Consider the following 24,376-nt stretch of genomic DNA (forward strand, 5'->3'; position numbering starts at 1 on the left):
TACTGGTACTCTTCAATTCTGTGCCCTCCTCCAGATCTCCCTCTCCTGTCTTTTTTTCAACCAGCTGAACTCCTTTTAGTATTTCTTGTAGGGCTCGCCTCTTGTTGACAGATTATGTCAGGACTTCTTTGTCTGAAAACTTTAATCTCTCCCTCAGTTCTGAAGGACGATTTGGGTACAGAATTCTTGGCTAGAAGTCTTTCTCTTTCAGGATCTTGAATTTATCATACCACTGTCTTCTCGCCTCCAGGGTGCTAGTTGAGTAGTCCGAACTCAGTTTTATTTGATTTCCCTTGTATGTAGTAGATTGTTTTTCTTTTGCTGCTTCCAGGATTTTCTGCTTCTCTTCAACATTTCATAGACTGCTTAGTATCTTCCTTGCAGAAGTCCCGTTTGGATTTATTCTGTTTGAAGTTCTTTGGGTTTCTTTGCCTTGTCATTTATGTCCTTTATGAGGGTTGGGAAGTTTTCCCCCATTATATCCTTAACTACTCTTCCTAGCCCTTTACTCCTCTCTTCTCCTTCTGGGACACCAATGATTCTTATATTTGTGTGCTTTGTTTTTGTCTATCATTTCCCTGAAATCCAATTCAGTTTTTTCCATCTTTTTTGCCATTTGCTGTTTTGAGTCTTTCAAGTCAGTTATCCTGTTCTCTATATCACTTATTCTTTCTTCTGTCTCTTCACATGTGGTGTTGTGTGCCTCTAATATGTTTTTTATTTGGTCACCAGAGCCTTTAATGTATGTGATTTCTGCTATTTTTCTATTTATTCTTTCAAATTTCTCTTTGTGCTCTTCTACTGTCTTTGATCTCCTTTATGGCATTTGCTGTCCCACTCATTTTACTGAGTAGAGTTGTATGAACATCTCTGATTAGTTCCAATGTCTGTGTCTCCTCTGGTGTTTTAATTTGGTCATCAGGCAAGGCTGTATGTGTCTGCATTGTGATATGCTTAGGGATCTTCGGTCTTCATCGCATATAGATATCTTGATTTGCTTTGGGAGTTGATTTCTTTAGTAGTCTAAGGCCTTGTGTTTGTGGGATGGTAGTACAGCAGAGAGCAGGCACAGGGTGGAGCACTCAGTACAGTGATTTGTTTCAGGGCAAGTGTGGGCGCAGGTTGAGGATGTTAAGCTGGTGCTTGTGAACGTGGTCATCCTCCCGCAGACAGGGAGGATGTAGCTGTGCAGGTTCACCAGTCCAGGGGGCATAACCCTGGTGTGCGCTGGTCTAAGGCACGGGTCCCTTTGTACACATGCATAGAGCTGTGGCACTAGGCGGCTTTACACCTTTGTGGATTGGGGGCAGATGTGACCCGGCTGTGGAGGTCAGCACTTTTTCAGGGCTGGGAAATGAGGCTGAGGGTTGTACGCATGCGCAGTTCTAGGACTGCTGTAAATTGTGGGTCCCAGAGCTGAATGATATGATTGGGGCCCATGCACATTCATGGGCCTGGGATTGCCGTAAACAGATACATTGAGCTCAGGGAGGGTGGGGTGAGGCTGTGTGACACTGTGGGCGGGGGAAGGGGTAGCCTAGGGATGGAGGTCAGTGCCCACAGCCTTTATGCGCTGGCAACAGTGTTTAGGGAACAGGGACGGGGCGGTAGTGCTCGGGGAGGTGTGCAGGAGAGGTGGGTTGGGCTGCACTTGGGGTGGGGGTGGGGCAGGTACATGCACTGAGGGCTGGTGGGGTGGGGGCGCCTGGAGCACGCGAAATGGGAGAGGGTGACAGGGTTCAGGTGTGTGGGGTGAGTAGCCGCTCACGGGGCTGCACTGGCAAGGGTAGGACACCCAAGGAACACGGCCTGGCTTACTTCCTACTCCCATGTTCCTGTCCGTGCACTCCCGTGGGCTCCGCGCACTTCCTACTCCCATATTCCTGTCCGTGCACTCCCGTGGGCTCCGCGCCTCCGCGCCAGGCCCCGGTTTTCTGCCTCACGGTTCCTCGGCCTCTGCAACCAGGGCTGCCATGTGTGGTGCAGAAGCTCCCCCAGCTCAGCCGCGCTTCTGAATCACTGCCTCAGTCTCCCTCCTGTCCCTTCTCTAACTTTTCCATGGAGCAGGGCTAATGTCAAGCTTCTCTAGTCAGCCATCTTCCTGGAAGTCCCCATTCTTTTTTTTTTTTTTTTTTTTTTTACATATATGTGTTAGTATAATTATGAACTTAGATTTAAATAACTTGATGCATTTCAAGCCATTTAGTTATCATCCTTATTCTCTTTAACCAGAATCTCTCCTGTATCCTTTCTTTTTTCTTAATTTTTTTTTGCAAAACTGAATATACCTTTATTTTCCATGCAGTGCAATCCAGCATACATGGAAAAGTACTCTTTATCAATTTACAATCAGTATCCTCTTATTTCCATTTGGTATGTCATTGAAAATCTAGCGTATCATTTCATTCTGATCCAAAGAAGATCTAGGAATCTTCCCAAATAATACATTTTCTCTTCCTTAGTCAAATCAGCACTTCACTGATGGTAGAATGAGCTGCAAGCTTGACACCGATACTCATTAACAAGGAAGACCACCCTCAGCTTTCGAGTATGAAGACTAACTTTGAATGCCAAGAGCCTAATTTGACTATTTTTCCAGATTGGTCATTAAGAACTCACAAGAGTAAAGAAGGGATACTATTATCATTTTTTTCCTGGAAATTAAGTCCTATAACCTGCGTAAGCAAGAGCCCAAGACACTGAAGGAGTAACAGAACTAAATGGGGGGCCCTGTCTGCGTGGGTAAAATCATCAAACACATAGTGCTCTGTCCTCCATGACGTCTGCTCCTCTGGGGCTCCACATCAGCTTGGTCCCCAGCAGCTACTTGGAAGACTTTTGTTTGTAATCTTTAGAGTTCCAAGAATGTATCTTCGATGAACCCAAGGGCAAGAGACACTGTTCAAAATAGAGATGTTCTCATGGTACAAAGTCCATTCTATACATTGCATATACATCGGCTTCTATGAGAGACAAAGCTCCCTTCCTCTTTGTCAGAAAAGCACTGCATCTGGCAGTAGTGCCCGGCTGCCTCTTTTTCCTGCACTCCCTCATGTGCATAGCAGTTGAACCAAGTACTATTGCATTGTTCTTGTTCTGGCCAAAATAATATACAAACCCAGCATCTAGTCCAGTCAAGTCCACTGTTATTGTATGATTCACTACGTAGTCTTGCCCTTATCCTTGGGGCCAGTGCTATAACATACTCTGTAACATACAAGTTGCTCTGACCGCTTGATCAATCTCTTCTTTTGTCCTGGACAACCCAACGAGCTTGGGAGAAAATTCTTTCACTTTACTTGGAATAGCTTCTTTTGTGTCCCTCTCTGGATCAATAGTGATGAAAGGTGAGTTAAATTTGGCAGCAATAGAATACTGTGTATTTTGTCCACATATTGCGTCCATGACTTGAACCATTTTTGTAGTTCTTCTGGACACATATCAGAGCAGAGGGTGAAGCCAAAATACATCAATCCCCACTTATCCAAGATGTCAGTTTTAGTTTCTCCAATATGTGTTCTGACGGAAAACGGTCCCCTGCGTAAAGGCGTCCCTAGGCTTCCCTGCTGCTCCTTCTCCAGCTTTCCTGCCTCTTCTTACTCAAAGTATTACGTTCCAGCCCATAAAGCTCCTCCAGTGGCAAACGTAAAAGCTATGGGCTTCCAGGAAACAGTCCAGTGGTACAGGGGGCATGGGGTCAGTGAGGGCCTGGCTTCCCCCGAGGCCCACCTCACCTCCTCTTGCCTTGGCCTCAGCTGGGCCCGAAAGCCGAAGTTGGCCACCTGGGGTCCGCGTGACCCAGCGAGGCAGCCATGCACCTAGAAGAGTCCGCCTTTTTGGCCCATCCGCGACTTCGGTGACAGTATTCTACTTCCACCGGGAGCCAGCAGGGGCCACTGGAAGCCAGCTAGGCCACCTGCCCTGCGCCACTGTCGCGGGAACTCAGCTGTGTCCTGCTGACGTGCCCTTTTGCCGTGAGAGGATACAAGCAGCATGGGTCCGAGCTGCCCAGCCCCAGGAATGCACCTGGGCACACCAGCAGGGCCAGTGTCCTTTCCCCTGGACTCTCTGAGGACCAGGCAGGACGAGCCCAGAGCCATTGCCCAACACAGGAAGAAGCGTGCACCAGCCTGGCTGCAGGGAGGACGAGCCTGCTAGGTAGACAGCAGTGGCCGTGCCTGTCTGCCCCCTTGGCCCTCCCCCGCTCAGTCTAATGCCGAGGTTTGATGAAGCTGGGAAAGGCCCCACCAGGCAGTGCAGTTGTTAGGTGCTCTCCCTTCCCTGTTTTATTTCCTAGTCTTCCTCGGCACTTCCGGAGATGTTGGACAAGCCCACCAGCCCGACTTCCAGCCCTGGTGGTTGCCAGAGGTTCTGCATCCAGGATGCACCTACTGCTTCCCAGGGCCTGCTCAGACTTTTTCAGAGGAACACGTCTGTGGAGGTTCTGGGAGCCAAGGGGGTAAGCCTGAGCCTTGGTGCTTTGGAGTGGGCTGGGTGCAGTGGGTTCTGATGCGTCCCCAGGAGGAGGCCAGAGCCAGCCTGTGGGCTGACCTCTGGGCAGAGCCACAGGCCCTAGGGATGGATGGGCCATTCTCTTGCTGACTTGGGTGACATTCGCCACATGGCTCCAGGCCTCCTGGGGAGAGGCTGCCTCAGCTTTGAATCGTACCTCTCCCTGATGACTCAGGAGGGCGGTGTATGCCCCTTTCCTGGGGCTGGCTCGCATTCGAACCACCGATTGTAAGTGCCCTCTGAGCTGATTAGCCCGACATGGTGGTTATCGGGGGGGGGGTTGCCTGGAAGAGGGCTCTGTGATCTGTGGCAGCCCTTGGCCCACACATCCCCCTGCTTTTCCTTTCCCTCAGGCCAAGGAGAGGATGAAAGAGGAGTCATGGAACATCCACTTCTTTGAATATGGACGAGGCATGTGCATGTACCGCACGGCTAAAATGCGCGAGCTGGTCCTCAAGGGTATCCCAGAGAGCCTCCGAGGAGAGCTGTGGTTGCTGTTCTCTGGTGAGTGTCAGTCTGGAGACCCCCAGCCACAGCACAGCCAGTCCCGACCCACGGAGGCCTGCTCCTCAAACTAGCTTGTGTGATCCCTCAGCCCTCCCCTGAGCGGGACACTGGAGCTCCCTCTGAGGTGGGCTGTCCAGGGGCTGAGGCAGAGGAGGGTCCTGTGGAGCCTGCCATCTGGGAACAGGCTCTGTCAGTATTCGCAGTCTCAGCTGCTTAGCAGGTTTCAGGAGAAGGGCAAGTCAGCTGTCAGAACTTAAAGGATGGCGTGGCCATCTACCACGGCTGCTGTGGTAAATGCCACATGCCCATCAGCTTAAACAGCAGGAACTTACTGTGTCACAGTTTCAGAGACTGGTATATCAGACATCAAAGTGTCGGCAGGATCAGGCTTCCTCCAAGTCTATGGCTTGCTGGCAGTGGCTTCTCAGCAATCTATAACCGCATCTCTCCTGCTATTTACTAATTCTGTGTCCCATTCTCTCTCCTCATAAATACTCTGGTCGTATTGGATTAAAGGCCACTCTGATTGGCTTTGAGCACATCTTAACTATGGCCATCCTCAAAGGCCCTGATTGCAAATGTATTCATGCTCACAGGGCCAGGGCATGTTTTTGAAGAGGACACGACTCAGTCCATAGCAGGCAGTCACAAGGGAAACTTTACCCCCACCTTCTAATCAGTCCTCATATTCTGCTTCTCTTGGGGTGCACTAATGTCTCCACCCAAGGAGCCAAGAGGAAGGAAGAGAGCTGCCCTTGTGTTTCCCCAGGAGCCTGGAACGAGATGGTGACTCACCCTGGCTACTACGCTGAGCTGGTGGAGAAGTCCACAGGAAAGTCCAGCCTGGCCACAGAGGAGATCGAGCGGGACCTGCACCGCTCCATGCCCGAGCATCCCGCCTTCCAGAATGAGCTCGGGATCGCTGCTCTCCGGCGGGTGCTGACTGCCTATGCTTTCCGGAACCCTACCATCGGCTACTGCCAGGTAAGGGGCTTGGCAGAGGCTTTTGGCAGGTCCTGTGGTCTCACCTACCTACAACCATGCACCCTGCCCCAGGAAGGAGCCACCTGCATTAAAGGGTACAATTTAAAAGCAATGATTATTTGCTTATCTTATGTCCATGCCATATATTAACTTGTCTTCCATGTGCTGCTCATCTGGGTCCTCATGGCATTTGAGTTTGAATTTGGTGGGCATTTGCCCGGTCAAGTGTCATATGGCTGTTTTTTTGGTAATAACAGCTTTATTGAGATGTTCACAGACTGTTTTGGTTTGCTGAAGCTGCCAAAATGCAATATACCAGAAATGGGTTGACTTTTTCAATGGGGATTAATTAGTTTACAAATTTACAGTTCTGGAAATGCCCAAATTAAGGTATTAAGAGGAAGATACCTTCTCTGAGGAAAGGCCGCTGGCATCCAGCATTCCTCTGTCATGTGGGAAGGCGCTTGGTGACGTCTGCTGGTCCATCTCTCCTGGGTTCTGGTTCAGTGGCTCTCTCTCAGTGTTTCTGCCTTTATCCTCTTGTAAAGGACTCTAATGAACAATTAAGACTCACCTTGAAATAAATGAGTCACATCTCAATTGAAATAGCCCAAGCAAAAGGTCCTACCCAATACAGGTCAGCACCCATAAGAGTGCATTAAAAGAACATGGCCGAAAATCCTATATTATTTGACTGTTCAAAAAATCTTTCGAGAGGTGAGGCAAGGTGACAGCTTACTGAGGTATGGGATTTAGTTCATCCTCCAGAGCAGCTAGTAAATAGCCAGGAATAGTACGGGACAGCTGCTGGGACCAGTATGTTGTATGTCAGTGACCGGACATACAACATACACAGGTCTGGACAAGCTGGGCCAGCTGAGACCCCACATGAAACTGGAGAGTCTGTTGAAAACAAACACCACATACAAGGATAGGAAAAACAGAGTCTAGAGGCTTATTAGGAAACTCTGGCAACCTGCTAGGTCTTACCCTCAGGGAAAACCAATGCTGGCAACTCTTTCCACCTGAGACATGGACTAGTCTGGTCAGGGAAATATGACTGGGGACTGTAATATCTGAGGAGACCCTCCTCAGAAATAAAAAGAAATGCTCCACGTAGGCAAGGGAAGAAACAGAAAAACAGTAACTGAAAGATTCTGATCAGTTAAAACATATGCTTGAGGTCTAGAATAAGTTGAGCTGAATGTCAGAACAGAGAGCAAAGCCATCATCAAGCAAGAAAATCCTAGGTAAAAGAGTGAAAACAACCTCCAGAATAAATTAGTTAAGGAAATCAAATGCCTAGATGCCAGCAAAAAATAGCAAGTCATACTAGGAAAATCGAAGATATGACCCAGTCAAAGGAACAAACCAACAATTAAAATGAGATACAGGAATTGAAACGCCTGATTTCAGGTGTTCAAACAGACATGCAAAATGGCATCAAAAATCAAATCAGTGAGTTGAGAGAGCAAATAAAGAAGGCATTGAGCAAACAAAAAGAAGAAATTGAAAGTTTGAAAAAACAAATCATAGAACTAATGCGAATGAAAAGCACAGTAGAAGAGATGAGAAAGACAGTGGAAACCTACAACAGATTTGAACAGGAAGGAGAAAGGATCAGTGAACTAGAAGACTGGAAATCTGAAATCCAATACACAAAAGAAAATATAGGGAAAAGAATGGAAAAGTATGAGCAGGGTCTTGGGAAATTGAATGGCATAAAGTGCACAAATTTACCTGTTGTGGGTTTCCCAGGAGGAGAACAGAAGGGAAAAGGAGGAAAAAGACTAATGGAGGAAACGGTCATTGAAAATTGCCATTCTCTTATAAAAGACATAATATTACAAATCCAAGAAGTGCAGTATACTCCAAACAGAATAGATCCAAATAGACATACTCCAAGACACTTACTAATCAGACTGTCAGATGTCAAAGAGGAAGAGAGAATTTTGAAAGCAAGAGAAAAGCAATCCATCACATACAAGGGAAGCTTAATAAGACTATTTGTTGATTTCTCAGCAGAAACCATGGAAGTGAGAAGGCAGTGATGTAAAATATTTTAAGATTGTAAAAGAAAAGGACTGCCAACTAAGAATTCTATATCCAGCAAAATTAGCCTTTAAAAATGTGGGGGAGGGCAGTGCAATGGTGGCTCAGTGGCAAGAATTCTCACCTGCCAAGCCAGAGGCCTGGGTTCAGTTCCTGGAGCCTGCACATGCAAAAATAAAATAAAATTAAAAAATAATGAGGGGATGATTAAAACATTTTCAGACAAACAATCACTGAGAGAATATGTGACCAAGAGACTGGCTCTGCAAGAAATGCTAAAAGGAGCACTGTAGGCAGATAGGAAAAGGCAGGAGAGAGAGGTCTGGAGAAGAGTGTAGAAATGAAGAAATCAATAAAGTTAAAAAGAGAAAAAAAATAGATATGACATAAAATCCAAAAGGCAAAATGGGAGAAGAAAGTACTGCCTTTATAGTAATAACACTAATTGTTAATGGATTAAACTCCCCAATCAAAGGACATTAACAGAATGGATTAAAAAACAGAACCCATCAAGAGGCTATCTTCAGGAGATGCATTAGACCCAAGGACAAAAATAGGTTGAAAGTGAAAGTTTGGGGAAAGATATTTCATGCAGAAAACAATCAGAAAAGAGCAGGATAGCTTTACTAATATTTGACAAATTAGACTTCACATGTAAAACAATTAAAAGAGACAAAGAAGGGAAGGACACTATGTATTAATAAAAGGAACCATTCAACAAGAAGCCATAGCAATCATAAATATGTATGCACCAAGCCAGAGTGCTCCAGAATACATGAGGCAAACACTGACCACACCTCAGGAAGAGGAAAAAGGAAGAAGTAGACAACCACACTGAAGGGAGAAGTAGACACCTCTACCATAGTAGTTGGAGACTTCAGTTACCCACTTTCATCAATGGATAGATCTAGACAGAGGATCAATAAGGAAACAGAGAATTTGAATAATACATTAAATGAACTAGACTTAACAGACATTTACGGAACATTACACCCAGCAACAGCAGGATACACCTTTTTCTCAAGTGCTCATGGATGGATCATCCTCAAGGATAGACCATATGCTGGATCACAAAGGAAGCCTCAATAAATTAAAAAAGATTGAAATCATACAAAACTCTTTCTTGGATCATAATGCAATGAAGTTGGAAATCAAGAACAGGCAAAGGGCCAGAAAATTCACAGATACATGGAGGCTGAACAACACACTTTTTTTTTTAATTAATTTTTAATTTTTTAAAAATATAACAACAAACAAACACAAACATTCTTAATATATGATCATTCCGTTCTACATATATAATCAGTAATTCATAATATCACATAGTTGCATATTCATCATCATAATCATTTCTTGGAACATTTGCATCAATTCAGAAAAAGAAATAAAAAGACAACAGAAAAAAATTCATACATACTATACCCCTTACCCCTCCCTTCCATTGATCAATAGCATTTCAATCTAAATTTATTTTAACATTTGTCCCCCCTATTATTTATTTTTATTCCATGTATTTTACTTGTGTGTTGATAGGTAGATAAAAGGAGCATCAGACACAAGGTTTTTACAGTCACACAGTCACATTGCAAAAGCTATATCATTATGCATTCATCTTTAAGAAACGTGGCTACTAGAACACAGCTCTACATTTTCAGGCAGTTCCCTCCAGCCTTTCCATTACATCTTGACTAACAAGGTGATGTCTATTTAATGTGTACGAATAACCTCCAGGATAACCCCTCAACACTTTGGAATCTCTCAGCCACTGACACTTTATTTTGTCTCATTTCACTCTTCCCCCTTTTGGTCAAGAATGTTTTCTCAATCCCTTAATGCTGAGTCCCAGCTCATTCTAGGATTCTTGCCAGGAAGGTTCACACTCCTGGAAGTCATGTGCCATGTAGAGAGGGGGAGGGTGGTGAGTTTGCGTGTCGTGTTGGCTGAGAGAGAGAGAGGCCACATCTGAGCAACAGCAGAGTTTCTCTTGGGGGTGACTCTTAGACCTAATTTTAAGTAGGCTTAGCCTATCCTTTGTGGGGTTAAGTTTCATATGAACAAACTCCAAGATTGGGGGCTCAGCCTATTGATTTGGTTGTCCCCACTGCTTATGAGAATATCAAGAATTCTCCACTTGGGGAAACTGAATATCCCCCTTTCTCACCATTCCCCCAAGGGGATTTACAAATACTGTTTTGTTCACTGTTCAGATCACTCTGGGATTTATCAGGGCATCATTCTGGACAAACCTACAAAATCTTATGCCCTACTCAAGGTTCCATGTACTTATTATGGTGAACTGCACTGGTCAAAATATAAATTTTGTACCAAATAAACATTTTTTGCTTTAGTTTCACACATAATTTAAAATTTTTAAATATCAATTACCATCTATTTTCAACACCCTGCAGTAATGACATTCCTTTTGAACAACACACGCTTAAACAACCAGTGGGTCAAGGAAGAAGTTACAAGAGAAATCAGTAAATATCTTGAGGCAAATGAAAATGAAAACACACATATCAAATTATGGGATATATCAAAGGCAGTGCTATGAGGGCAATTTATTGCCTTAAATGCCTATATTAAAAAAGAAGAAAGAGCAAAAGTCAAGGAATTAACTGTTCACTTAGAAAACCTAGAGAAAGAACAACAAACTAACCCCAAAGCAAACAAAAGGAAAGAAATAACGAAGATTAGAGCAGAAATAAATGAAATTGAGAACATGAAAACAGTTGAGAAAATCAACAAAACCAGAAGTTGGTATTTTGAGAAAAATCAATAAAATTGATGGACCCTTAGCTAGGTTGAGAAAAAGAAAAAGAGAGAGGATGCAAATAAATAAAATAGAAATGGAAGAGGATACATAACCACTGACCCCACAGAAACAAAGGAGGTAATGAGGGGATACTATGAACAACTGTATGCTAATAAATTAGACAAGGCAGATGAAATGGACAACTTTCTAGAAAGTCAGAAATAACCAACAATGACTCGAGAAGAAATAGATGACCTCAACAAACCTTAATCACGAGAAGAGTTTGACTCAGTCATCAAGAAGCTCCCAAAAAAGAAAAGTCCAGAACCAGATGACTTTACATGTAAATTCTACCAAACATTCAAGAAAGAATTAGTACCAATCCTGCTCAAACTCTTCAAAAAAAAATTGAAGAGGAGGGAAGGCTACATAATTCATTTTATGAAGCCAACATCACCCTCATACCAAAGCCAGACAAAGATACTGCAAGAAAATAAAATTACAGGGTCAGGGGTGGCTTGACCATCCAGCTCTGTTCCAACTTGGCTTGGCCTTGTCTCATACCCCAGTCACCAGACATGGCTCCCGGAAGGGCCAGGGGCTGGATGGCCTTCCTTCTTTATTTTCTGAGTCTTGCTGGCCTGCTCTGAAGGTCTCAGCTGACTGTTGTGGTCAACTTCATTTTCTGCAAGTCAGCTTTTGGTGAATTGCCTTGGAGTCTGCCAGTCTTGGGCGCCTGGGTGGGCAGACTTGATTGTACACTGCGGCTAGCACAGGCCCTTTCTGGGGTGGGGGCAGATTGGCTCAGGCCTCACCACCTCCTGCGTGTGCCCCGCGGCAGGCAATGAACATCGTGACGTCGGTGCTTCTGCTCTACGGCAGCGAGGAGGAGGCCTTCTGGCTCCTGGTGGCTCTCTGCGAGCGGATGCTGCCCGACTACTACAACACCAGGGTGGTGGGTGAGTGTCCCCAGGAGGCGGCCATGGCCATGGGTGGGGCAGCCACCAGGTCCAGCCCATCCACGTCAGAGTCGTGCAGAGCTCACAGCCTCCCGCTGGCAGCACGCAGTCATGGCCCCATTATGCAGATGAGGAAACCAGAATGTCCCTGTTTTACTGCCCTGGGCTTCTCCAGCAAATCCCAAAATCCTGTGAAATGGGTCAGTTTGAACACTGGGAATTTATTAGCTTACAGTTGCAGCGCGGACAGCAGCCAGGTCAAAGCCTCATCAAGGCGATACTTTCATCCGGCTGCTGACCCGCCTTGGCTTTTCCGCCACTTTGCCAGGCCCGTGGCCATGTCTGCTGGTCTCTCTCTTCTCTTTCGGGTTTCCTTTATCTCAGCCTCTTTCTTTCATGCTTTCTCTCTTTCCATGCATTCATTCCATGTATAAAGGACTCCAGCAGTAGGGTTGAGACCCGTCCTGACTGGGTTGAGCCACAGCTTACCTGCAGTAGCCTGACCCCAGGTCCCCCTTATGGTGGGCACAACCACAGGAATGGGTCACATTTCAGAACATTTTTCTGGCATGTGTAGAGCTCCAAACCACCCCAGTTACACAGCTTCAGAGTGGAGGCCCCTCCGGGTCCCAGCAGTCCGCTTTTGGTGAATTGCCTTGCAATTCTGACCTGCAGCAAGCCTCCCCGCAGGACATGCCGTGGTTCCCTGGGAGGAGCTGGCAGAGAATATAGCACACACACAGGTTGCTGCAAGTCTGCTTGGGACCTACCTTGGTTCTCCAGGGCGGCTGTCACCAAGCACGGCAGGCCACGTGGTCTGAGCAGACCCTCACCGGCTCCAGGTCTGGAGGTCACACAGCCGAAGTCAAGGGGTGGGCAGGGCTGGGCCCCACCGGCTTCCTGTCTGCTGCTGGGGCGCCATCACTTGGCCTCCGCCCCCTCACCTGACTGGGGGACACCGGTCCCATTGGATTCGGTCCCACCCAGACCCAGTGTCAACTGACACCATATTCAAAGATCCTTCTCCAGGGGTAGGGCCACTGTCCCTGGGCCAGGGGTTAGCGCTCGCACACATCTTTGGGGGATATAATTCAGCCCTTAACAGGCCTACATTCTCCTCTAACTTTACAGCTTTACCACTGTAGAGCATATCAGACATATGCAAGTAGCGCGGCTAGCAGTTCCCCACACTACCTGTTAGCCAGCTTCAACGACTGGACCTGCAGCCAATAAAATCTGTGATTAAATGGAAATTGGCTCGCAATTTGATTTAATTACATATATGATTAAGTCTATTACTCTGCATTGCCCTTCTTCCATTTGGTTTTTAGAATTATCCTTTTTGGGGCTTTTAGAATCTCAGCTATCTACGTAGCATTAAAGCAGGACACACAGAAACTGCCAAGTCATTATTTACTTCTGACTCCTTTAGAAAGTAGCGTGTCCCCTGAAAGAAAAGCTGAATACAATGGAAGAAATACTTCTTTTCACACCCTGATTTGAAAAGTGTAGAAAGGATGCCTACAGATTTCCTCTTGTTTTCTCTTTCTCCTGCCCCCTTTTGGCCACTCACTCTAAGCGGAGCTTGCCTGGGCCCGGGTGGGTGCAATGAGACGGGCTCCTTCCCGCAGGGCTGCCTGTGGGTATTGCTAGCCCGCCAGACGCCCTCTCCCCTTAGGGGCCTTGGTGGATCAAGGCATCTTCGAAGAGCTCACGAGGGAGCTCCTGCCCCAGCTCTCGGAGAAGACACAGGAGCTGGGTGTGATCTCCAGCATCTCGCTGTCCTGGTTCCTGACCCTCTTTCTCAGTGTCATGCCCTTCGAGAGTGCCGTGGTCATCGTCGACTGCTTCTTCTACGAGGGTATCAAGGTCATCCTGCAGGTGGCCCTGGCCATCCTAGACGCGAACGTGGAGCAGCTGCTGAGCTGCAGCGATGAGGGCGAGGCCATGACTGTCCTGGGCAGGTGAGGGCCGCCCGCCTCCCTGGCTTCCTCTTGACACCCGCATCGGCAGCAGGGCAGCCTGTCCCTAGCCCAACCAGCAGGGTGCCACGTGGTCAGCACCCAGTGACTGTGCATGCGTGATCTAGGCCCCAGGTAGAGCAGGGACAGCCCTGGGGAGGGAGAGAGCTTCCTTCCCAGGGGGGAGACAAAATGGTGCACAGATAGTGATGGCGAGAGCTAGTGGGGACACTTTCCAGAGGGCTGACCGGAGCTGGGGCCCAAGCCAGGACGCGTCCTCTTGGTGGCCAGGAAGCGCTGCATGAGCAGGGCCTGCCGCCCGTCCTGGCGCCTGGGTGTCCTGTTTCCAGTGCTGGTTGTGCCTGCCCAACCTCAGCAGCCTGGCCACCTTGTCACCCAGACAGAGCCGCCCTCCTGTGGGCTTGCTCATGACGTCTTTATCTTAGGGTCTTTGCTGAGCCCCACCCTCCACCCTCCTACCTTCTCCCCCATATCCACTTCCCCAGTGCAGGCTCTTGGTACTGTCCCTCGAGTCCCCACACCTGCCAGCAGCCCTCAGCATCCTTTCCTCTGCCTACCTTGCTCACCCTCCCCTCCAGTTCTCTCTGGAAAGGAGCTGTTGGAATGCCTCATTGCAGCCCAGGCTCCAAGGTCTCCCAGGCCTTCCTGCCTATGTGCGCTTATTTGTCTGATAATAAGTCCAGGGATCTCCCCTGACAGGGACCCTTGTGTTCTGATGGGGTTGAGACCACCCTGCTCTTTGTCCACACTGAAGTCATGGCACAGAGCCTGTGACTGGTTTTCCTGCCTGTCTTCTGTGCCAGAAATTCTGCCCCCACCCCTGGAGGTCCCATCCCACTGTATGAGACCTGGCCCTGGTGAGCCTGGGCTGGGCCTGCAGCAAGAACAGCTCTCCCTCGGAGGCTGTGTCCCTGGAGAAGCCCCAGCAGGGCTCCTCCTGTCCCCTCAGGGCTAGGCTCACCCCTGCCCCCAGATTCTTCCTGCTGTGGTGGGGAGGGGCTCAGCCAGCATGGAGGAGAAGGTCCTCCTCATGGTCCACTGACTGCTTAGAGCACCCCAGGCTTCTGCGCCTCTGCCCAGGGCCCCGCACCTCCAGTCACGGCCAGAGGGAGGGGCCACCGGGCCTGGAGAAACCCTCTCCTCATGGGGCCATGTCTGGGCTTAGAAAGACTTCCAGCCCATGCGACCCCCAGAAGCCAGCCTTGCTGCTTCAGTGAGTGCTCTGTGCCGTCTCGTGGGAGGTGGGCAGGGGCTTCTCTCTCAGACTTTGAGGTGAGACCCCTGCCTGGGCTCAGCTCTCATCCCTCACCCTTCTGGAGAACCCCCAGCCTCTGTGTGCCCCTCCCTGTGGCCTGGAGGTGGCCTGGACTGACAGCTACCCTGTGCCCTTTAACCACTGCAGATACCTGGATAACGTAGTCAATAAGCAGAGCCTTTCTCCCCCCATCCCACACCTCCATGCCTTGCTGACCAGTGGAGATGACCCTCCTGCAGAGGTGGACATCTTTGAACTCCTGAAAGTGTCCTATGAGGTCAGCATTGTGGGCGGGCAGGGGGTAAGCTGGCTCGACCAGTCCCTCCATCAGGGTGGCCTGGCCTCTCCAGAGTGCTGGGTGCTGTGCTCTGGGGTGACACCGCATCTCACGGAGTCACCTCTGGCCTGCAGAAGTTCAGCAGTCTGCGGGCCGACGACCTTGAGCAGATGCGGTTTAAACAGAGGCTGAAAGTGATCCAGTCCTTGGAGGACACGGCCAAGCGGAGTATGGTATGGACTGTGGACAATGGACGGGGGGGATGAGGCTCCAGCATCCTCAGGTTGCCGGTGGGGGTGGGGGTGGGGGTGGGGTGGCCCAAGGCAGAGGGGCTGCTGGGGCACAGGTGTTTCTGTAGGGATGGGACTTGAGGTTGCAGAGCCCCACTTGGGACTCTGTCCCTTTCGCTTCCCTGGTCCGTCATTTGTGGGAGGCTGTGTGCAGCATAAGTCTGAGGAAGCGGGGAGAGGTCCCAGCCATGTTATCTGCTCATAGGTTAGTCTGAGGGAAAGGCTTCCTGGTGCCGCTGTCTAAAGGCTGCCCCTTCCCCAGGGGAAGCCCTCCCCACCCTCTGCCTCCTGACCCCGCACCCCCTTCCTCTCCTGTCACATGCTGGGCCTCTCCTCAAGCCTTTTTCCCTCCTCACTAGAGAGGCCGCTGCCATCCCAAACCTCAATGGCCTTTTAGTGGTTTCTTAACCCCTCAAAAGCAGGAGCTTTTTCTTAATCTGTCTTGGTATTCTCAGCCCTTCTTGTCAGGCCTGAAGCTATCACAGGCCCAAGCAACAGGAAAGGACTCTGCATAATTTAAGTAGAGGAAGGAATTGCCTGGAAAGTTCTGGGATGCCTTCTGGGAGCCAGCCAGTGCCAGGGCCTTCTCAGGGATGTAGCAGCAGCTGCTGCATGACGGGCCTCCCCCTCGGCTGGGTGTCCAGCTGCAGTGGTGCCACAGACCCACGCCACGGCTTTCCTGCTGCAGTGCCCAAGAAGGGGCTTGCGAGAGTGCGCTGAGTGGCAGAACATGTGAGGAGGGATACGTGCACAGACCATTTCCTGAGCACACCCTGGGCCTTCTGACCACCCCGTTTGCTTGGCCAGCTGATGACATTGAAGTGTGGTCAGTGTTGCCACCTCCTCCGTGTGGCCTCAGAGGGGCGTCAGGAGCTGAGCTGGGACCTGAGCTGAGCAGCCATTTGCCGAGACTAGCTGATTAAGATAACACGCCGACATGAAAGTAACAGCAAAGGGGCTTACTGTGCTGATATGTGTAGGCGCTGAACTGGACAGCAGCGCCGGCTCCCTGATCTATTGTCTCCTTGGAGAGGTGCCAGGGTGGGGGGCAGACAGATCAGCATCTTGCTGTGGAGGAAGCCCCCAGACCCGAGTCTCGTGCTGTTTTGCGGGCCTGGGGGCCGGAAGGAGTAGAGAGTCTGGGGGTGGGGGGAAGTATAGAGTATGAGGTCAGTGTGGAGAAAGGGGCTCCCTCCTTCCGTAAGAGGAGCCAGGAAGGTGCCCGAGGAGCCTCATGGCAGGAATGCAGGTACCTCAGGGCACAGCTGCTCAGGGCCTGCGACCTGCCTGCAGTTAACTGCAGGGAGAGCACCAGCTGGGCGTCCGGTCTGTGGGGGGGCAGCTCTACCCCGCGAGGCCCACCCCGTGAAACCATCCTGATGTGCTGCAGCGATGCTGGAAGGATCAGACCTACGGTTTGGGGCTGGAGCCAGACTTCTCAGGAATATCTAGTTTCCATGGTAGAAAGAACTTGGGGCTCCGTCAGTACGTTCTGTCTCTTTCCTTCCAGGTCCGAGCTATCCCCGGGGACGTTGGCTTCTCATTCGAAGAGCTGGAAGACCTGTACATGGTGTTTAAGGTGACGGCCAGGAGCGAGGGACAGTGAAGACAGCACCCCTCCCAGTCCCCTAAAGGCATCCTGAGCATAGCAGCCTCCTGCCAGGAGACAAGCAGATTTAAGCTTCCTCAGGTGCCGTTACCCTGAGCCTCACATGGCAGAATGTAATCATTCTTGGACAGAAAACCCAGTGGTGTCAGCTTACGTAGGAGAGAAGATGCATTGGCTCATGTAACTGAAAAATCTAGGGTTGCTTAGCCTCACGTGTGGCTGGATCCAGCTGCTCCTGGTCCCCCAGCGCCGAGGTCCTCTGTGCCTCCTACAGCAGCTTCAACCTCTTCTTGTCCTCTCGGTAACCCCAGTGGAAAGAGAATCTTTTTTACCAGGTTTTAGCAGGAGACCCAGGATTGGTCACTGGGCTGTCTTGAGTTAGGTACCTTCCCTGAAGCAGTTGCTGTGACTAGAGGACAGCATCCACTGAGGGGCCACCCACCCACCCCACCCATAACCGACAAGGGGGCTAATCAGTGCCCCTCTGACCCCATGGTCTCAGGTTGGGACGGAAGCAGTGCCCAAGAAAATTCAAGGTGCCATTAACAGAAGAAGGGGGAAAGGATGCTGATTAGACAAAAACATCAGACCCCACAGTGCTGTTCTGTTCCCTCTGCCAGGCCCCTTTTTCCTCCACCTGCTTCTGGCTCAGTCTGTGAAGTGGCCACAGCCCTGTACACTTAGTCAGGAGAGCTGAGGTTCCCCCCCCCCCTTGTTTCCATGGTCCCTGTGACCAGCTGCCAAGTGCTCTTCCTTTGCTCACTTGTTAGTAAATGAGGGGCCACGGGCTTTTCCACAAGAGCCTTTGTGAAGCTCCTGGCTGAGTCCTCACCTCCCCTGGGGCTCTACGATTTGTATAGAGGCGGTTCAGATGCCCGGGCCAGGCCAGTGGTCCCAACAGCCCAGGCCCTAAGAGGCCCAGCCATCTCATCGGACCGTATCCCCACAGACCAAGCACCTGGCGAGTCAGTACTGGGGGAGCAGCCGTGTGGCAGCTGGCCGTCGGGACCCCAGCCTGCCCTACCTGGAGCAGTACCGGATCGACGCCAGCCAGTTCCAGGACCTCTTTGCCAGCCTGACACCATGGGCTTGCGGCTCGCACACGCCTGTGCTTGCAGGACGCATGTTCCGGCTCCTGGACGAGAATAAGGACTCCCTTATCAACTTCAAGGAGTTCGTGACAGGGATGAGTAAGTGCCTCCAGGGCCCCATCCTGTCCTCGTGCTGTCCACAGGTGCTCTCCCAATGCCAGCCCTGGTAAGCTGTCCTCACCGCAGTCAGTGGAGGACAGCCCTGAATCCTATCCTTTCACATGTTTACCCACAGCAGATGTGTGTGTCCAGTGAGAGCCCTTCCCTTCCCTTCCTAACTCAGTCCAGGGCTCAGCTTTCCTGAAGGTCTCATGAAAAAACAGGAGGCCTGGGATTCACTCATAGCACCACTCTCCTGGAGGGCATCAGGTCCAGCTCAGAGTCGCCATGGAAGGGGAGGATCCCAAAGGTGGGCCGGTGGTGGGCCTTGGAGCCCATTCCCCAGTGCACCCTCCTCTCTGGTCTCAACAGGCGGAATGTACCATGGGGACCTGACAGAGAAGCTCAAAGTGCTTTACAAGCTGCACCTTCCCCCAGGTGAGAGCCTGCTCGCCCCTCCCGAGTGGCCTTTGCACTTGTCTGGGGTTGGAATGCCAGCCTTGCTCACACCGCTGCATTGTGGGGACTCCCTGGTTTGGATGAGAACAATTGATGGAGGAGGCCAGGGACTGGGGCTGGAGCTAGACTCACCTTGGCCTGAGAACAGAGCCAGGACCTGGGAAGGGGCGTAGAGGAGACTCACAGAGGGCCAGGGCGTCCTTGGACTGTTTTTGGAATGGATGCTGCCCATGGGCTTGAGTCCATTCTCTTGACTGGAGAACCAGGCAGCTCACCGAAGACTGGTGAGGGCTTGTATGAGCGGAGATTCGTTATTTTTAAACACATTTCTTATTGTGAAATGTAATATATGCAGAAAAGGGATACATTTCATAGTAAAGTTTAGCAGTTAGTTATAGAGCAGCGTTCAGAGAATGGCATTGTTTGTGGGTCCACCATTTCAGATGTCCCTGCTGGCTGTTGTAACACTCTGGAGGCTACAGGAAATAGCAGTGTACTGACTCAGCAGTCACACTCCTTTGTTAGATCCTGTCTTCTCTGTTGCAGCTCCTCCCTCACATTTGATCCTTCTCCCATTCTTCAGGGATATTTTGGCAGTGACTTTTCAAACTTTTTCGTGTTGGAAACGGTGTCAACATTATGGAGTAGGGAGATGCAACTGGTTGATGTTCTTGGAGAGACCAGTGCCTCTGGACTTCAGAACAATCCGGAGGTTTTACATTTCTGAAAAATAAACTGAGTGAAACTTTTATACAGTCTAAGATAGAACCCTGGGTTGTCTTTAGGGTTTTTAGGAATATTGTTGGTTGGGGCTTGGTGTACTGTGGCAATTTGCAATATCTAGCTGAAGCTTGCATAAGAGTAACCTCCAAAAAGACCTCTCAACTCTATTTGAAATTTCTCAGCCACCAAAACTTTAATTTGTTTCATTTCTCTTCCCCCTTTTGGTCAAAAAGGCTTGTCAGTCCCATGATGCTGGCTCTCAGCTCATCCCTGGGAGTCAGGTCCCACATTTCCAGGGAGATTTACACCCCTGGGATTCATGCCCCACGTTGAGGGGAGGGCAGTGAGTTCATGTGCAATGTTGGTTTAGAGAGGCCACGTCTGGTAAAAAAAAAAGGTTCTTTGGGGGTGACTCTTAGGCATAATTATAAGTAGGTGTTCTAGTTTGCTAGCAAGTTGCAAGTTTACAGTTTTTAGGCCGTGGAAATGTCCCAGTTAAGGCAAGTCTATAGAAATGTCCAATCTGGGGCATCCAGGGAAAAATACCTTGGTTCAAGAAGGCCAATGACGTTTGGGGTCTCAGTCTCAGCTGGAAGGGCACATGGTGAATATGGCGACATCTTCTAGCCTCCTCTCCGGGCTTCTTGCTTCATGAAGCTTCCTGGGGATGTTCTCCTTCATCTCCAAATGTCTCTGACTGGTGGACTCTGCTTCACGGCTCTCTCCTCATTCTCAAAAGGAGTTCTCTCCAAAATGTCTCCTCTATTATAGGATCCAGTCAACTAATCGAGACCCTCATAGCATGGGTGGAGACACATCTCAATCTAATCAAGTTTAATACAGTTGATTGGGTCACACCTCCGTGGAGATAACCTAATCAAGTTTCCAGCCTGTAGTACTGAATAGGGATTAAAAGAAACTGTTGGTCCCACAAGATTGATTAGGATTAAAACATGGCTTTTCTGGGGTGCATAAATCCTTCCAAACTGGCACAGTAGGCTTAGCTTCTCCTTTGCAGGAGTAAGTTTCGTAAGGACAAGCCCCAAGATTGAGGGCTCAGTCGATTGAATTGGTAGTCCCCAGTGCTTGAGAGAGTATCAGGAATTTCCCAGGTGTAGAGTTTTAAAAGCTCTATATTTTTACTCTATTCCCTTAGAGAGCTTTGCAAATGTTTTTTATTATGTGCCCAACATCAGGGTATTACATTAAGCTATACAGAATTAATAGATCTCATTCCCTATTCTAGGCTCTATGTGTTTAGGTTGCATAAATGAACTGGCCAGACAGTTTAAGTTAGATTGTGTGCTGTAGAAAATTTTGGATAAGATAAACATCTCTTCCTTTGATCTCACACAGAAGGTGAAGTTTTAAAATACAGACAGTATCATCCTTTACCCTGTATTCTGATTTACCTTGGTGTGCTAACCAGATCAGTTTTGTTCATATCTCTAAATGGAGACTTATCTTTTTTTCAACTTCTTTAACAGTTGCTATATGTAGTAATGCTGACTTTCAGGGTGGCAGAACTCTAACTCTGAGTTTCAGGTGTCCCACAGATACCCAAAATTCCTGGGAACAACCAGATTATGTTCTGTTTTAGTTTGTAAAAGCTGCCAGAATCTGTTATACCTGAAATGGAATGGCTTTTAAAAGGGGGAATTTATTAAGTTGCAAGTTTACTGTTCTAAGGCCATGAAAATTTCCAAATTAAGACAAGGTCATAAAAATGTCCAAACTAAGGCATCCAGAGGTAGATACCTTGGTTCAAGAAGTTTGGGGTTTCTCTCTCAGCTAGTAAGGCACATGGCGACTTCTGCTAGCTTTTTCTCCAGACTTCTTCAGTGGCTCTCTCCATTCCGTTGGTTCCGTTGGTTCTCGTGGCTCTAAGGCTTTTTCCAAAATGGTTTCCTCTTAACAGACTGCAGGAAGCAACCCCACCTTGAATGGGTGGAGATGCATCTCCATGGAAACCATCTAATCAAATGTTACCACCCACCATTGGGTGATCACATCTCATGGAAACAATCAAAATGTCCCACCCAGCAGTATTGAATGAGAATTAGGAGCAGGCTTTTCTGGGGTACTAAATTGCTTCAAACCAGCACAGCACATTCCACCCTTTGGACACCTAAAAGACATGTTCTTTCCAAATGCAAAATACATTGATTTCATAACAATATCAGAAAGAACCATTTCAGTCACAGTACAAAGTCAGAAACAGTACAAAATCTCATGAAAGTCAGCTGTAGGCATGGTCTGTCCTAAGGCAAAATTCTTCTCTGGCTCTGGACCTGTAAAACTCAGAACAAGTTATCTCCTGCCAGTATACAAAGTAGGGACAGTCATAGGATACACAGTCCCATTTCCACAGAGAGGAGTTGGAAGGAGCACAGGGGTCACTGGACCCATACAGTTTTGAAAACCTGCAGGGCAAACTCCATTGGATTTCAAAGTCTGAGAGTCATTCAAGACTTTAGAAAGTTGCAATCCCACCCTTTCTAAGGTGGGACTCTGAATGCAACCTTGGGGGACATTGGGGAGACCACCATTTTCTCAGCTTCTCCCTCTCCATGCATCAGGGTAACACCCGGGCTCTCTGCCATCTCTGGGGCACAGGCTCAGTCCCTCTAGAACAATGTGGTGGCAGCCGGGCTCTCCCCAGTCCCCAAGGAATGTGCTCTACCAACTCGAGGCCTGGGGTGCAACTCTTCCCAAACAGCAAGGTGGGAGACCAACCCTCTGCCTTCGGGACAAACTTGCCCCCTCCAAATGCATGAGTGAGCCCACTCTCCTAGCCCGAGGTTTCTTGGCTTCACACGTTAGCTTCCATGGTACTGCCTTTGAAGTTATTTTTCTTTCAGTTTGTCCCTTTTCTGTCCCTTTTAGTCCAGAGTGGCAGTGGTTCCATTTATACAGATCCCGCAACACTCTTGTTGCCTTTCTATGCAGTATGCTTGGGATCATGCCCGTCAGACAGTAGGGCTTCCCACATGTTCTCGTTTGTGAGCTGCTGGAATGTGGTATACCAGAAACGAAATAGTTTTTAGAAAGGGAAATTTATTAAGTTGCAAGTTGACAGTTCTAAGGCTATGAAAATGTCCAAATGAAGGCACCAGCAAGAGGTTACCTTCACTCAAGAAAGGCCAATAAAGTTCAGGGTTTCTCTCTCAGCTGGAAGGGCACATGGTGAAGTCTGCTAGCTTTCTCTCCTGGTTTCTTGTTTCATAAAGCTCCCCCGGGGCGTTTCCCTTCTTTGTCTCAAAGGTCTCTGGCTGCGTGGGCTCTGTAGCTTTTTCCAAAATGTTTCCTCTGAAATGGCTCCAGTAAGCAACCCCACCTTGAATGGGTGGAGACACATCTCCATGGAAACCACCTAATCAAAAGTTACCACCCACAATTGAGTGGGTCACATCTCCATGGAAACAATAAAAAAAAGATCCCACCCAAAAATGTTGAACGAGGATTAAAGAGCAGGCTTTTCTGGGGTACCTGATCACTTGAAACCTGCACACACATGCAGCGTTCAGTTTCTCAGAATTTAGAAATAACGGTTAAAACTCAGGAATAGTGTGACTATCCTACTAGCAATCTAGGTCCTGGTTAAGTCCGTACAATATTTGTCCTTTTGTTTCTTGCTTATTTTAATCAACATAATGTCCTCAAGGTTCATTCACTTTATTGCATGCCTCACGACTTCATTCCTTTCTGTAGCTGCAGAATATTCCACCATATGTATACACCACCGCTCACCCTTCCTCTCCTTTGGCCACCTCCATCTATTGGCTAGCTATTGTAAAGAATGCCGCCATAAGCATCAGTGTGCAGATGTCTACTCAAGTCCCTGCTCTCAGTTCTTCTGCGTGTATCCCTATAACCGGCTGCCTCAGCGTGGCCATGCTGTGTCTCACCTCCTGTGAATCGGTGTGTTACCCGGAGGCGCTGTCGCATTCTGCTTCCTGCCAACACTGAGCAGGCAGACCACCCTCCCCACGTGTTCTCTAGCACTTGAATCTGTGTTTATTTATTTATTTTGAATCTGCAGATTTTGTTAAGATATATTCACTTAACATATGTTCTGTCCCAAATAAACAGCCTCATGATATCCTTGCCTAGTTGTACAGCCATCATCACTCTCAACTTTAGACTATTTTAATTGCTCCAGAGAGAAAAATGACAGATATATATACACAGCCACACCAAAGAGAAAATCCAAAACACCCCATAACTCTTATCCCCCACCCCGAATTTTTTACCCTTAGTATTGTTGTGGTACTAGTGAGATATTTCTGTTAAATGTAGTCCATAGCATTCAATAAGTATTTTCCCATATACTACTCTGTTATTAGCTTTTTATACACGTGCCATACCTTCTAAGTAATTCATGCAAGAATTTATATTTGTAGTGCTAATCAGTGAGATTCATGACATTAAACCTCTCCTTTCAGTCTTACTCACCTTCAGTACAGCACTATTACTTATAATCCTATTAATGAGATACCCGGTCACCTCCATCCGTTCCCATACCTTTAAGTTTAGCCTTGTTAACAAGTCTGTACATACTAGGTAACCCACTCCCCCTTCCCTAGCTTCTATCTCTGGGTACCCTGTATTCCACAGTTTAAGGCTCTGAGTTTCCTTACCCCTCCCTCTCATTGAACACTAGCATTTCAATCTACCTAATTTTGTTTCACCCCTTATCCACCCCCCCATTATGTATTTATTTTTTATCCTTATTTTTTTATTCATCTGTCCGTACCCTGGATAAAAAGAGCATCAGACACAAGGTTTTCACAATCACACAGTCACACTGTAAAAACTCTGT

The 24,376-nt window shown here is 48.4% G+C and overlaps 1 protein-coding gene and 1 pseudogene across 3 annotated transcripts in view; one reads left to right on the plus strand and one right to left on the minus strand.

Annotated features, from left to right (window-relative positions):
• Positions 1-24,376, plus strand: part of TBC1D9B (TBC1 domain family member 9B) — a 75,550-nt gene that overhangs the window by 42,473 nt on the left and 8,701 nt on the right. For all 3 annotated transcript variants that reach the window (XM_077138209.1, XM_077138207.1, XM_077138208.1), the window contains 10 exons: positions 4,298-4,459; positions 4,866-5,016; positions 5,789-6,003; positions 11,652-11,769; positions 13,448-13,733; positions 15,154-15,283; positions 15,418-15,516; positions 17,084-17,152; positions 18,132-18,372; positions 18,745-18,810. In XM_077138209.1, the coding sequence (XP_076994324.1) occupies positions 4,298-4,459; positions 4,866-5,016; positions 5,789-6,003; positions 11,652-11,769; positions 13,448-13,733; positions 15,154-15,283; positions 15,418-15,516; positions 17,084-17,152; positions 18,132-18,372; positions 18,745-18,810 (1,537 nt within the window). The remainder of the gene's footprint in view (positions 1-4,297; positions 4,460-4,865; positions 5,017-5,788; positions 6,004-11,651; positions 11,770-13,447; positions 13,734-15,153; positions 15,284-15,417; positions 15,517-17,083; positions 17,153-18,131; positions 18,373-18,744; positions 18,811-24,376) is intronic.
• LOC143664683 (protein SCO1 homolog, mitochondrial pseudogene) lies at positions 2,920-4,100 on the minus strand (annotated as a pseudogene).

Source organism: Tamandua tetradactyla, chromosome 20 (assembly GCF_023851605.1).
Source record: "Tamandua tetradactyla isolate mTamTet1 chromosome 20, mTamTet1.pri, whole genome shotgun sequence".
NCBI lineage: Eukaryota > Metazoa > Chordata > Mammalia > Pilosa > Myrmecophagidae > Tamandua > Tamandua tetradactyla.